The 16644-nt window shown below is 34.9% G+C and overlaps 1 protein-coding gene across 1 annotated transcript; it reads right to left on the bottom strand.

Moving 5' to 3' along the window:
* Positions 1–283: 283 nt before the first annotated feature.
* On the bottom strand, positions 284–1579 carry LOC145006763 (uncharacterized). Its single transcript, XM_078965819.1, has one exon. The coding sequence runs from the start codon at positions 1577–1579 to the stop codon at positions 284–286; it is 1296 nt and encodes a 431-aa protein (XP_078821945.1).
* Positions 1580–16644: the final 15065 nt, after the last annotated feature.

Below are 16644 nucleotides of genomic sequence, written 5' to 3'. Positions count from 1 at the left end.
TTCACACAACTGGGCCTCAGGACACAAAAACCCAGCCCAAACTAACTTGGTGCATAAACAATTAGCGTTTGATGGGCTAAAAAAGATAAAGTCATCACACATGTGTATCTTGAGAAAACTATTTTGTAATTAAAACATAAAAGAAGAGACTGTGTTTTACTTTTAATGAATCCACTTAAAATGATTTGTTATGATAACATACAAAAAATCCCGAATCCACACCTACAAACAATGGTCTTATATTGACCTGAATTATTTACCATACAACAAGAAACAACCATTTTTAAACAACTGGCCTTCGGTGAACAAAAACACCAGCATTTCTAAGACCAATAAAAAGGCTCAAACAATCCTTGCATCTACTATTCACACAATCAACACCATCCAAACATCGAATAAACATCTCATCAACACGACAAATCGCTCCACTTTCAAATAACTCAAACAACACTTTGATATGTGTAACCCCTGCATTCATCACAAGCACCACAAAATCCCCATCTTTTGCAGTCTCCTTAAACCAGTTAATAAACTCAAATCGTTCTTCATGCAATGGAGCTTCAAGATAATCACCATTGTCAACACTAGTACCAATCTTTTCATCATCCTCAACAAGACCCGGATGATAAACAAATGTCACACCACGCTTTTTCACATAATTAGAAAAAGCAGACACGTTATGATCAACTACAAACACATTGAATTCATTTTGATCGATGGGATAATTAGCTTCAAACTCCGATTCGTCTGTCCCCATGTTGATGTAAATCAACCTGTTGCTTGATGAAATGTTCATGAATTTTGGCAAGTAAGAAACCTCGTTGAAGTTTTGATCCATGGGAGGCTCGATGTGTTGCATGTAGGGTTTGTTTTTGGAAATGGATGAGCATTCGTTTGGGAGCTTATAATATTTGAAAAATTCGACATTATCTAAACGTTTCTTGAACACGATCAGTGCAAATGATCCGATTCCACAAACATGGAGGATTTCAGACCTTCTCAAGAGTAATGAAACTGGTGTAGCGGATCTTACCAGGCTACCCATGTTGAAAGCGGAGAAACGTACAAGCATGGCGGAAATACCACCAGGTTTTAGAACGCGTTCGGTTTCTAGAACGAGAAGAGGTGGAATGGGAACCTTATGGTAGATTCTACACATGATGAAATCGAAATAGTTTGTTTTGAAGTCGAGTTCATGATCGATTTGATTCTGGAAAATCGATGAGATTCGGAATGCGTTTGTGATTCCTAATTCTCGAAGTGTTAACAAATCTGAATCTGAACCCTCGCCTATGGATAATGTTCGTGAATCGAGGCTAATCATCTCCTTGTTTATCAACTCTTCGATCACACCACGAGTCAGATTCTTCATGTTTGAGAATCGAAACAGGTTGAGATCCAAGGAACATTTATCGAAATTCTCGAAGATCGGTTCATTCGTTCGAATTTCAAACGCCATACGACTGATACGAGTGAATGAAACGATAACCAAAGCCAACACAAAACATAAACTCCCTAGAATCATTCGCCTTGTTAATGCCACGCGAATCAGTTGCCATTTTAAGGCTTTGAAATCCATTTCGAAATATGTTGTGATCGATTGAAGTAAGACGTGTAAAAGTTACGAAAAATCAAATAGCGACAAAAGTTGGAGTGTGATTTAGCGAGTACAAAACCTGGAGGAGGTGTGATTTCCACCCACGAGTAATACCGTTGTAGTTTGGAACCCTAACCATGCCTTCATCGGACTCCTTCTCACCATCGTCGTTTCGAACTGCTTCTGAATCATCGTAAATTGAAATTTGGATACCTACATTATCGAATTTGGAAAACGGAAATTTTACGTGTTTGAATTAAGAAGGAAATCGGTTTGAATTTTGAGGAAGAAGAAGAAGGTATACAAAGAGTAATGGCGGATGTGGAAAGCGAGGGAGTTTAATGTGGAAGCGGGAATCATGGTCCTTCACTCACATCCCAATAAACAAGGTGTGAATCGCTCATATTTGTCTGGTTGACTCATGAGTAACTATGTTGGACTCCATGTTTTAAAAAAAACCGGTTCGAACCAATTTCTAAAATGGATCAAACCGTAGCCGCGTTAAACCAATGTCATTGAACTGGTAAAAAACCATTTGAACCGGTTTATTACGATTAGATAAATAGATTTAACCTAGCCATTAAAAAAAAATTCATTTCCAAAAGAAAATTTAATAGCTCGATCGATCAGGTTATCCGAAATGTATAGAACTCGAAGGTCCACGTACACCTCTGTGAGATGTGGACCGACGGTTGAATCGGTTAAAACCAATGATCGAACCGATTGATCTGGAACCAATCATTAGACCGGTTCAACTAAAAAACTGTTTTTTAAATCATTGGTTGGAGTTGAGGTGAAGAAATCAATAAATATGCTTGTGTGATAATCTAAAACTTGATCATGAGGTAGCAAGATGTAATTAGTCAAGATAAATTTGAACATGTTTTGATATTGATATATGCTTTTTTGGTCGAATTCTAATCTTTATAAAGAAACATAAGTAGGATGATTCGATCCATGCCTTGTACTCAACACATACATCACTTGTTGGAGGGATAAATGATCTAAATTTGAGTTTGTATAGAATGGGACTTAAAAAGGATACACTCATTGTAATATTTAACTCGACTAACTTCATACATCATTGTGAAATTATTTAACTTATTAAATGATCCAATGGGCTCATTGGTAAGACTGAGGAGTCCACTAATGGCCTAGTGAAAAAAGCCCTTTGCTATATAGAACCATTATGAGGTTAGAGGTAACGATACCATTCTTGTCATATTGTTTTTTTTGTTACTAAGCATGCACCACCTCATTTTTATCGTATTATTTACATTTTTTACCATCTAGATTAGAGATAGAGATGGTGGTGATGGTTGTCACTCCTTTTAAACAATTTAATCTATATAAAAACTAAAAAAAAAAAAAAAAGATCATCAATTGAAATTAAAAATACATAACAAGAAATTAAAAACATAAAAACTAAAAACTATAAAAAATAATAATAATAATTAAAACATGCTAAATTTGATTCTTGTTTATTGCACTTGGATCCAAACATCCACTTACATTGCATTAAGAAGTAAAATTTATACATGTAAATATAATTGTAACGTGTTTCAAAAATGTTTTAAAATATATGTTATGAATTTACAAAAAAAATAATAATAACACAGTTGCATAATAATAATAAATTTATAAAAAAACAATTTTTATTTTTAGAATAACAGATTTTATTTCGTTATACCCATATATCATAGATATTAAATTTCAAAATATATTATGCAAAATTATAATTTGTTCCACATGTGTAGTTCTTCATAATTAAAATTATCCGTGCTATTATAAAATATAACAACATAAAAACTTAAAAGAGAGGATATAATTAAATGAAGAAATGAGAGAATTAAATGGATGAGAGATGGAAGAGACTCCACATACCACAATCAAGCTCGGTATAAAACACACACCAGTGACGATATACGTTGCGTCCAAGGTGGAAAATAGTAGCCTAAGTCACGCCCACTCCCTACAATTTTAAGACGGTGGATTATCATGCTATATTTGTTTTTTATTTTTATGATTTAAAATAATACAAAACTTAAAATTTCATTAAAATTAAATTGACAAGTACATAATAATAATAAAAGATAGACAAAACTTCAAAAATGATCCCTATTGTTTTTAAAAATATCAAGTTTAGTCCTTAAGTTAAAAAACCCTCACAGGTGGTTCCTATGGTTTCAAAACTTTTAACTAATGGTCCTTTTCGCTAACACCGTTAGCATTTAACCGTTAAGTGAAGGGCATTTCAGTCATTTCATAACCGCAGGGACCATTTATGAAGTTTGCCATATTTTTTAAAAAAAAAAAGTTAAAAAAATATAATTATTTAATATTAAAGGACCCTCTCTCTCTCTCTCTCTCTCTCTCTCTCTCTCTCTCTCTCTCTCTCTCTCTCTCTCTCTCTCTCTCTCTCTCTCTCTCTCTCTCTCGTTTTTGGAGACCATATGCATATTCATCTTCTTTGGGATCCATTAAAAACATCACATATTCATATCTCTCTCTCTCTTTCTCTCTCTCTCTCTCTCTCTCTCTCTACACCATTGTTTTTGGAGAACATATGCATCTTCGTCTTCTTTGGGATCCACTAAAAACAGCATACATAAAAACACTAAATCATCTTAACCTTCATCCATATCATCTGCATCTTTCAGCCAGATCACTTGAAACCCAAACAAAGATACGCTAAATTGACATCTCGTGTTGGGTTTTTTCCCCCTATATTCAAAAAAACTTATTGGCTGATGAATTTTCCGATTTGAAGTCCTACGAGAAGAACCCAATAAGGAATTAGGTTGATTCATCTCATCCGATGAGATCTGTAGTGGAGATTAGACACCAAACCTTTCTCTCTTCTTTTCCTGCGAGTTGTTGGCCAGAAAAAAATGGTTGTCGGAGTTGTACCAGGAACCATCTTCCAGATTGGGATTCAGGGGAGAAAAAAATGAGTTGCAGAAAATGGAAATCAGTTATCAATTTCTGTCTGTTTCTTCATGTTTCTTTTTTCTTTTCTTAAACTACTAAAATATATCAGCTTCCTTGGAATGAAGATGGATTTACTAGAGAAAATCCATCGAATTTGGAGCATCACCGGAATGAATATGGATTCACCCGAATCAGCTTCACCGGACGAGTTCTCAGATTCTTCACTCATGTACAAACCAAAAACCTGATACACCGAGTTTTGATTCCCAGATTTAAACAAATCGATTTCGATTGTATGTTCAGTTGTTTATAGATGAACAAGATGGACACAAATAGACCTGTAAATTAAATTTTATTTATTTATTTATTTATTTTAAAAAAAGTAATAAAAAAACCTCATAAATGGTCCCTGGGTAGTGAAATGACAAAAATACCCCTTACTTAACGGCTAAAAGCTAATGGAGTTAGCAAAAAGGACCATTTGTTAAAAGTTTTGAAACCATATGGATCACCTTAGAAGTTTTTTGAATTTAAGGACTAAACTTGATATTTTCGAAAACCACATGGATCATTTTTGAAGTTTTGTCTAAAAGATAAGACACTTGAAATTAAAAACATACCATACATGAAACATAAAAATAACATCATTTCGGTCCACATATTGACGTCATTTTGTGCACCCACTGACAACTTGCCAAAACTCTACATACCGAAAAATATGTTATTTTCTTGGCGGAAAATTTTAAAGACCATTGTTTAACACCATTTCATCGTTTTCACAATTTCCTAAATTACGTCTCGCTCTATTAAACAAAGTGTCAAACTGTAACATCACTTTGTTTGTGTGATTCTATTTGGTGTAAATTTGTTCTTCACTTTGGTAATGACTTTACCCATTTTGTTGTAGAATCTTTGGATGATTATGTTTCAAAAAGAAGACATGTTTGTAGACGCAGACTATCTGGTCCTCATGTAAATCGACCCATGTATGGGCCAAAGCGACCTCTTCTGCAATTCTCCAAGGGCAAGCATTTGAAGAAGCCATTTTGAAAGAGGTTTATAAGTTTTGAATGCTTGAGAAATGAATATTGAAGGTTTGAGAGTGATGAAAAATGTAGATGATTGTTCGTATTTATTTTGGTTGAAAAAATGTTTAAATTTTGAAAATTTGAAAAAAGAAAATGGTTAGTTTTATTGAAAAGTGATGTATTTTAAAAAAAAAAATGATAACAAAATGAAAAATTAAATCACATTTCCCCTTCCTCTATACGAAATCACGAATTCGTTTGCCAAACTTGACATGTCAAGGCGGTGACAGCATAGTATAACCTAATTATGGCTAATTAAGGTTTATAGAGAAAACAATTTTTGTGAGATATAAATTCTAAGCCCTTGTTTTCAACACAAGGAGTTAACACTTGTTTGTTGATATCGCTAGAAAGGAGTTTTTTTCCCCTAAAGTCGTTGATTTCTCCTCTACATCATATGAAGGGCACCTTGAGGTATGAACTACGAAAAGAAAAGAAGAGAAAAGAAAGTCACGGGAGAAAAGAAGAGAAAGGAAAGGAAAACAATTTTTTTTTTTTTTTTTGTGCTCCCGAGTTGGAGAGAAGTAGAAGGAAAATGAATCATTTTGTTCTTTTTTTCCAAATCCTCCCAAATCGGAAGGAAAGTTAGGAGGGAAAGTGATCTTCCCATTTCCCTCCACTTCCTTCCAATTTCCTCTTTTAATGAAACTCGGGAACACCAATTTCTTTTATTTTCTTCTCATTTTTATCTATTTCTTTTCCTTTTTCTCCTTAAATTGAAGAGGTGTTAGGTTATCTCCATTGGTGAGCTAGAAGCAATGGATCACCAATTAAACATTTAAAAAAATGAAAAATAAAAAGAAAAACCCACGATCTCCTCATCCCCGCAACCGGCTCATCCATTTCATGACCCTTTCATTACCCACGTGTCCACCATGCCGTGGAATTAAATTAGCTTTTATAAACCAAAAGTAAATTTGAAATAAATATGTTTAAACTTTATAAAAAAATAAAATAAAATACACGGAAAATGCATGATTTATTTTTCTCTCCAAAATGAGATTAATATTGATATAATTTTTATAAATGTTTTTTTTAGTTAAAAAAAAAAAAAGTTAGGCTGGATTGTAAATAAATGTTAAATTTTCTAATGGTTGAGTTGGGTATTTTAATGAGAGAAATAATATTTTTTAATATATAAATAGATTTGAATGAATTGTGAATAAGGATACTCTTATAATTGTCAAACCAAATAGAGTTTCTGCTACATAGTGACCTGACTTTGGAATTATACCGGGTTTTATTTAAAACTATTTCTGTTGCGATCTAGCTCGTTATGAAGCCCAACAGTTAAGGCCCTAATACGTACGATTTTTATATGATATAGGCTTGAAAATTAGCTATAATCTTTATTAATGGTAAATTACACTAATGGTCCCTATTGTTTGGGTTAATCTGCGTGGTTAGTCATTAAGAAGATTTTTTAACGTTTATTGTTCATTTTTATTGCGTAATTAGTTCCTGTTCGACCTAAAATGACTTTTTATCTTTATTATTTTCTTTATTAAGTAATTTTTTTCCTATTTATAATTCTAAAAAAATACCCACTCCACAAATAAAAAAAATTAAAAAAACGGTTTTGATATGGTTTATCGAATATAAGTTTATTTATTTGAATCACAATAAATAATAACAATAAAAAAATCATAAATAACTAAAATTAAAAAAAATAGAAAACAAAATGTCAAAACATAAAAAAGGTTTTATATATATATATATATATATATATATATATATATATATATATATATATATATATATATATATATATATATATATAATTTTAAATTTACAAAATTACATAAATGGTCTTTAAGATTTGTAGTATATTCCAAATTTAGTACAAGAGTAAAATAGTTTTTTTCAAAAAAAAAAATCTAACAACAATAAAGATTTAACAGTTTCATAAAATTTTCAAACTACAAGGACCAGTGACGTGACGTTTTCCATAAAAATCTTCAAAATAAGATATTTTACAAACCACGAAGACAATTACTAAATTTTGTTTATAACATATGATTTTTCATAGTTCCTTTAGTCCCCTACATACATTAACGACATTGAGATAGCACACATATATAATGACTAATTTTCTCTGTCCTAAATTGGTCCATATAAAAAAAATTATAACGTGCTTTTATTTTTTGTACTTTAATCTTATAAGCCCTAAATTTCTGATTTTGTAACGTTATAGCTATATTATTGACCTAATTCATGAATTATGATTGTGAAATTTTGATTTCATTTACACAATTCCACTAATTATTGGAACAAAATGAATTTCTAATTTCAATTACACATAAATCTTATTACCCGGTGTGTAAGTTACTGAAGCCACATTAGTTTTGCCTGTTCCAACTGTGACAAATAAAAGATGAATTCTAGCAATCTTATATAGATAGATTTGAGAAATTAGGCCGGAGATGATTTTTAATGTTTGTCGAAGTTGTATCGTTGAAAAAGAAGAGCTTGCAAATGTTACAAATAAAAGATGAATTATATCAACTAGTTTTTATCTTAAACGCTACATATTAACTAAAAACTAGTTTATATTTAACATTATATTATGATAAATAGGGGTGCAAACGAGCCAAGCTATTCGCGAGCTACTCGAGATCGGATCGTTAAAAGCTCGACTCGAAATCGATTTTAAACGAGCCTGAGCCGAGCCCGAGCTTAATATTAAGCTCGTTTATTAAACGAGCTCGAGCTCAAGCTTATGTCATTAAGCTTGATTAGGTTCGCGAGCCTAAACGAGCCTTTATATAATATAATTTAATATTATTTATATAAATTAAAATAAAAACATATTAGGGGAATTATGGATTTAGGGTATTAGTAAACGAGCTTTTTAACGAGCTTGAGCCGAGCGTAAGCTCATTTAGTCACGTCAGATAAAAAACGAGTCAAGTCCGAGCCCGAACTGGGCTTGTATAATTCTTTACGAGCTCGAGCTGAGCTCAGCACAAGGAAACTCGAATCGAGCTGAGCTCGAGCTCGAGCCTCATATAACTTAAACGAGCCCGAGCCGAGCCTGACCAGGCTCAAGCTCGGCTTGGCTCATTTGCACCCCTAATGATAAACTTAAAAAATAAAACATCTTATAAACCTAGTTTATTTATACATGCAAAACAAAACCTAAATCCGCCAGCTCACACAAATACAAAAAGGGACTAAGGTCCCATTGGTCGGGGTGAGCCTCGGTTGTCCACAATTTTGAAAAATTTCTACTATTGTTAATATTTTAATCCTTAAAATTGGGCACTTAGTCACATTCATAATTCATGGCCTTATCTAGTGTTTAAAAAAGGTAGTAATTCCGGAAAATACGTGTTTTTTTATTTGCTTAATTTATGAATGCTAGCTTTTTGTGAGTTGTTCTAGAATATATCATTCTTTCATAAGTTTGGAATAGGTGAAAACTTATTCTAATAGTAATATAACAGATTATATAATAATAACAATAAAAAACAACAGTAGATAAGAGCAAAATGATCATATTTTTTAAATGTAACAATTTCGGTATTTCATTTGATGAGTACGTTATGAAATGAATAATAAAAAACAAGAAACCGACTATATAGTTACAAAAATGCTATAGCATATGAACTAAATTTGTAATTTACATAGAAAGATATGTTAATTAATTATTAGATTGTTCTTCAAAAGTTCAAATTATATTTTTAGTCAAAAATCATATATTTCTTTTTCAAATTAAACAACTAACATTACGAACTAACACCGTGATTAAAATTATGTATCACACTTGCAACAAATACGTCAATTCATAACTTAAACTCGAATTTTGTGATTAAATAATCATTAAAAATATTACTCTTATCTTTATTTTTTATTTTTTGTATATAACAAAGGAAATTAGCCAGCTATTCAGGATAGTCCCAAGTTGGTTATGAGTCAACTCATATAGCCTTCAATTGTGCTGATAAGTTGCTAAGTGATAACATCAAGAAGATGTGGTTTCGTGATCATTTTGTTTATTTTATCTTATCTATTTATATGCCTAACATAAATTTTTTGGTTTAAGTTCGTTGAATTTGGCATGTTGATATATTGGTTACTCATTGTATTATCTTGTCTTTTTGATATAGCGATCTAACCATGTTGGCTTAAAAATGAAAATATGTTTTTTCTCTCTTTTGCATGTTGATATATTGGTTACTCATTGTACATTGTTTCAAAAGTATAAACATAATTAGAGTTTTTCCCAAAATTTAATATCATAAAAATAGGAAGATGTGCACGATCATACATTTGTTTTTTCGTGATCATCAGAAGTACATGAAACAAAAATTGAAACTGTAAGTCAAAGCTTAATGAGTTCCTCTAAAGTACCACCACACAACACATAACATACACAATTCAACATGTTGGGTCTACAACCTCCCGGTTGGATTACCCTGGCTCACAACCCCCTCGTTGGATTGTCGTGCATATCACGTACTGGGTCCACAAACTCCCGGTTGGATTACCCTGGCACACAATTTCTCAGATGGAATGCCCTGGCCCATAAACTCCCAGTTAGATTGCCCCCGTCTCTTGACTGGCAGCACAAAGTTATAGTCTCAACCCCAACATAACATGTCGGCATATAATAAATAACAAACATACTCAGCGGACATATAATCGTACAACAAGTAATCACAGGTAGTCCTACAGATCAGCCAGTCTAACGCCTATCAGTAGCTATCATATTATTATACAGATCTACCGCATACTCAACATATCATCAATAAGTATATAGCAGGATATCAAACCAATAGGTTGGCCTTTTTGGTGACTTTGACCTGCAAGTACAGTGAAGGAAACATACCTCTAAGTCTGAACAAATAGTTGAATAGACCTCTGCTTCGAATCTTAGCTCTACCTGTCACCTATTTATCAAATAGGGCCCAATCTCAAATACAACTCATAAATACCCAAAATACACTTAGGTTAACTTGGTCAAAACTGGTAAAAGGTCAAAGTCAACCTACAGCTGACCGCCACGTCGTGGCCAAAAAACGCCAAAACAGACATGCCTTAGCCCAGTGGCCACACCGTGGTGGTCTAAACCACGTCGTGGTTACTATTCCTCGGACATCATAATGGAATAAGTCAATTTCTTCAATCTCATGGGCTCCAAAGCCCAAATTTGGTCTATTCTGGGGTCCAAATGGATAAAGTTCTAACTTTATCCATTAAGTCCCTCTAATGAGTAAGGATCTCAAATTCTAAGTTCAAAAAGAGCAAAAGCTCAACATGGGTTAAACATTAAGCTCCTAATCCTTAAAGTCTTTTTGTTTAAAACTTAGTTTTGATCTCAAATAACATTCTAAGTCATCATGTTTGCAACTTTATGAGTTTGAATGGCTATAAATTGTCCAAATCTTAAACCCTAACATTTCACAATGCTACAAGCCACCAAATGTATGCATGGAGGAAAGGAAAGGGTCAAGATTCTATTTTATAACTCTAAACACCCCCAAAACGTCCAAAAAGGAAACTCATTTGGTCTTGAGTAGTCCAAACTCATATAGACCAAAAATATGGGATCAAAAGCACATAACTTCTAACATTAGCAAGATCTAGAGAGATAATCATCAAGTTCCAAACTTTATGTTACATCCAAAAATTTTACGCCAAATTTAAACTTTTCCAATCATAAATAAAACCAAATAGTATTTGTTTACAAAATGTTTTCAAATCATTATTCATCAGAGTTTCCTAATAACCAGATCATAAGGATGAGGAGCGGTACGATCACGCCTTCGCCTTGCTATGATCTCCTGAAGTACCTGAAACAATAAACTGAAAACTGTAAGCCCGAGGGCTTAGTGAGCTACCCCCAAAATACCAATACCACCATGATAATACCATATCAGTAACAGACAATCAATAACATCCATATTGGGCTATTGGCTTGACTGGACCGCCCTGTAGGGCCTACAGTCTATCTGATCCTATCCTGAGCCTTCGGCATGACTGGACCGCCACGTGGGCCTGCAGTCTCCCCGGACCGCTCATAGGATATGTTGGCCTTCAGCATAAAGCAGGACCGCCTCAACCCAACCAACAAGCAAATAACCATGTCCACATAACTATCATATACTAGCGTATACAAACATCAAACATATCTATCTCACTGATTATCAATCATAGAAATCTCTCGTAATTAGAGCACCGACCTACCAGGTCACTAACATACCAATCCCTACGAATCATAAGAGCATAATATACTGTCTATCCTGATTCCGATCTAACAGATCATAACCACATGTAGCACACCATAGAAATAACAACTTAAGGGCCGACCTTGGTGCCACAGACCCTATTGATATAGTGAGGATAACTCACCTTGCAGATGTCCACTCGGTAGATGAACCCTAACCCTCGGATCACTGTCAAAAACTCCACCACCTATTACCATAATATAATCATGCCCATAAGTTCCCAACCTTTCAAGTTACCCCAAAAGCCAACTAATCAAACCCTGGTCCAAGTCAAAGTCATTAGTCAAGTTTAACAGTCCATGTTGACCCTAACACGCTGAGTACCCTCGACTACTCGCCGAGTCACCAGAGTGACTCGTCGAGGTCCTTCGGTTTACGATCGAAAACCTAAGGCTACTCGTTGGGTTCCTTCTTGCAACTCGACGGTTGCACACGCATACATAAATTAGGGAAACCTCAACCGACTCGCCGAGTTGTTCATACAACTCGTTGAGTTCTATGGCAATCTTCATCGGACTTGCCGAGTTGTTCATCCAACTCGTCGGGTCCAGGCCTATCTTCATATGACTCGCCGAGTCGACCTTGCGACTCGCCAAGATCCTTCAGTCCTTACGCCATACAGACTCTTTTAAGCCATGCAGTGGCTCCAAATTACAGATCCAAGCTTCTAAGGCATGCATTTCACGTAAAGTTGCAAACTTTACGTGCATGCATGGCTAAAAAGGCTCTTAATGTCAAATCCAAGCTCACAATGGGGGTTTCATACTCAAGGAGGCTTCATACATGACCAAGCTTGGAGCTTTATGACTCTAGAACCCAAAGAGGGTCCAGATCTGAAGTTACAACTTCAGATCTAGCTTATATCCCACACTACCATCTCAATCAAACCATAAAAACCCTAAATCTCAACCAAATGAGGTCTAGAAGGAAAATGAAGTAAAGGTAACGACTTGATACCTCTAAATGATGCTAACTGAGGTAGATTTCTAATTCCCATGCCTTCCTTGCTCCTAGTCTCTTGTCCTCCAAATTCTTCCTTTCCAAAAACCTCCTTTCTAAAGCTTAAGACACACAAGGATGAGGCATGCACGAATTGGGGTTTTCTGAGCTCTCAGAGGACTATAAAGAGGCCAAAGGAGGCTTATGCTTCCTTAAATAGGGTGAAAAACCTAGAGATCTAGGGTTTCTTCTGCCAGCTCCTACTCGTTGAGTTCTTCATGGACCCGGCGAGTAGGCCACTAATTACGCGATCCCACCCCACTGCTACTTGACGAGTAGGGCAACCAACTCATCGAGTAGATATTAAAACCAAATAAGCTTTCATTTAAATCAATACCTGAGAATCGAGGCATTACACTTTATACCTCCCGGGGGTTTGCTCAAGAAGTGTACAACTCAGATCTACCAAGCTTGGAGCTATCTTCTTGCTTTTTAATGGCTTCCTTCCCTCTATAATGGACACTAATCACCAAAATGAGCTCATAACACCATCAATGGAGATTAGGGTTTGAAAGGAACATAGTGGGCAATGGAGGTTGATGATGGTAAAAGGTCTTGGGGTTAATGATGTTTAAATAGGGTGCAACCCTTAAAACTTAGAACTTTTCTCCAGCAACGCGACACCTATTGCCATGTCGTGGTGGTCCATCAAAAACCCGTGGCCCAAAAATAATTGTGACGCCGTGGTGGAAGTCCACCGCGTAGTGGCCACCCAGAAAGCATTAAACATTTGTAATTTAGATTCATACCTGAAATGGGTGTTACAATTCTCCCCCACTAGAATTAGACTTCATCCTCGAAGTCCTCAACTGCAAATGACTTAGGGTAATGCTCACGCATCTCTACCTCAGGTTCCTATGTCTACTCGGAACACTTCCGATGCTACAATTGGACCTTTACCAAAGGAACCTCCTTGTTGCATATGGTCTTCGTCTTCCTATCCAAAACCACCACTAGTCTCTCAACATAATTCAGACAATCTTCCACATGAATATCCTCCAAAGGGACAAATGCTGAATTCCCAGTCACACATTTACGAAGCTACGAAACGTGGAAAGTGTTGTGGATCTGACAGAGCTCCTCAGGAAAATCCAACCTATAAGCTACCTTTCCGACCATGGCAATGACCCGAAATGGACCAATATACCAAGGCGCCAACTTACCCCTTTTCTTGAAGCATATTACACCCTTCCAAGGTGATACCTTCAACAAAACCATGTTGCCGACCTGTAACTCCAACTCAGACCGACATTGTCGACATAACTCTTCTGCCGACTATGAGTTGTCATCTGAAGGATTATCTTAGTCCTTCCCATGAACCTATGACCTACCTCTCCCCCGACAAACTGGGTATGCCACTTCCTCCCATAGAGAAACTCGAATGGCAGTGCACCAATGTTGGAGTGACAACTGTGGTTTTAAGAAAACTTGGCTAAGGAAAGGTAGGAGTCCCAACTCCCACCAAAGTCTATGAAATAGGCTCTCAACATGTCCTCAAGTGTTTTAATGACCCACTCACTCTGTCCATCAGTTTGTGGATGATAAGCAGTGCTAAGATGCAACCTCATATCAAGTTCCTCATGGAACTTCTGCAAAAATGAGATGTAAGCCGAACATCTTGATCAGATACAATGGAGACTAGAATACCATGCCAAGCAATAATCTCTCCTACATATAAATTGGCCAATTTCTCGGCTGAAGAGCTCTCTCGAATGGCCAGAAAGTGGGCACCCTTAGTTAAAAGGTCTACTATAACCCATATCGCGTCGAAATATCCCTTAGTCGTTCAAGGTAAATTGGTGATGAAATTCATAGTAATATGTTTTCATTTCCACATGGGAACCTCCAATAGCTGTAGCTTTCTGTCACACCCCCAAACCGAATTGGCAGAAACATTCGTGGGTGGAAGACGTCATGTATAGTATCATAACAATGCATAATAGTAAAACAAGCAACAACATCCATTGCATTAATAGAATAGTTAAATACATGTGTGTTCTTTAGTAAAATTTAAATGACACCAAAAATGTATAATCAAAATAATGACGAGTCTTGAATGCACTCTGTCCTTCAAAAGCTGCATGGGTGTACCTGTCTACTGGTTCCCTGAGAATACAAGTTATTTTGAAAGAGAGTATCAACATAAAATGTTGGTGAGTTCATAAGTGTTTAGTGTCATTTAGTTATTAAAAACCTCAAAATGTTTGTATTAAAAACCTTGAAAAGTTTGTAAAGTTTTCCTAGAAAATCCTATATTTCCTGCTTATAATAAAAAGTAGCCCTCTACCCGAGGCCCGACTGTTTACATGTTTGCTCTCGTATAAAATGTAATGTTTGCATATATACTTGGAATAGTATGGAAAAATATAGTAGTATTTTACTACTTTATAAAAGTATGCTTTTCCCATTTATAACCATTGTCTATTAGGAAAATAGAATGTTTTAACCCAACAGTACCACTACTAAAATATGAAATGAGAAAAATGAAGACTCATAGTCGTATTAAATGTACTATACTCTTTGGGAAGTCTTGTTGCCTTTAAAATAGATTTGGTTAATTAAAGCTTTAAATGTGATTTAGTTGTAACCATGATGATTTACGGGTGAATACCCGACGACCTTCTGACATCATAAAATAGTAAGGTGACATTTTGTCACCCCTTGGCCTTACTGGCTGGGATTGTAGCTAGCAGTTAGGGTGTGGGAGTGTCTGTGCCATATAGATCTATACACACAATTCCCGCTCTCCCTCCAGGAGACTCTGGTTACAAATGTGATACAACAAAATATTTTTGTATCATGAAGTAGTATTTCACATTCTAGTTATCTTGTTCTTTCTATACTTGTGTGTGTGTGTGTATATATATATGTATGTATTTGTATATGTTCTTTCCTATTCTTGTATATGTATATGTTCTCTTCCGTTCTTTGTATATGTAGATGTATATGTATATGTTCTCTTCTGTTCTTAGTAATTGTTCTCTAAACTATACCTATTACAGTTTACTAGTAGATTTAGTTTGTTCTCGGCTTATAGAAAATGAGTCAATTGTTCAGCTTGAACAATATAGTTAAGTATAGTTTTAAAATATAAATTTTATATTCAAATACGCATTTAGCATGTATAACTATAAGTTAATCGACATTCGGACTAGTGTATCCTACCCTAAGCCCCCAACCAAACAAGGAACAAGAGTCAAGGTTATCCGCAATAGTCCTAAGTCCATTAAAGCATACTTATACACTAATACATAAATGAATATTGTTTTGAAAGTAAAAGAGTTTGAAATAGAGTTTAAAAGTATTTTAAAAAGGGTTTTACAATAAAGTCTAAAAATGTTTTAAGAGTAGTTTGAAAATGTGTTTGAAATGAGATATTTGACAAGTATATAAATGTTTATACCAACACAATTTAATTGTGTTCAACCTATATCCCCCCCCCCCCCTAAAAGCATTTAAAATAGTTTAAAAGGTTGATTGCAGGGGTATGAGCTCACCTGAAGTGAGTGGTTTGCATGAAAGATCGATATGGGATGCTGAGTGTCAAGTGAAGTCTCGAACACAAACGGATCCTATTTAGCATGCAATAACACATATATGTATCAAATTAGGGTATATCTAAAATAGTTATGATTGGAAACCACCCTATGGACTAGGAAACAATTGAGACTAAGTGTTAAAATCTTATGTGATTGAATGAGGGAGGTTCACGGCCATGGGTTTATGACCCATGAGTGTACGACCGTACACTCATGAAGATGTGTGCAAATGAAGTGTTTTAAGGTCCTTTCTAGCATCA

Source organism: Lactuca saligna, chromosome 1 (assembly GCF_052625555.1).
Source record: "Lactuca saligna cultivar CGN05327 chromosome 1, ASM5262555v1, whole genome shotgun sequence".
In the NCBI taxonomy this organism is placed as follows: Eukaryota; Viridiplantae; Streptophyta; class Magnoliopsida; order Asterales; family Asteraceae; genus Lactuca; species Lactuca saligna.
This window is presented reverse-complemented; position numbering and strand designations above follow the sequence as displayed.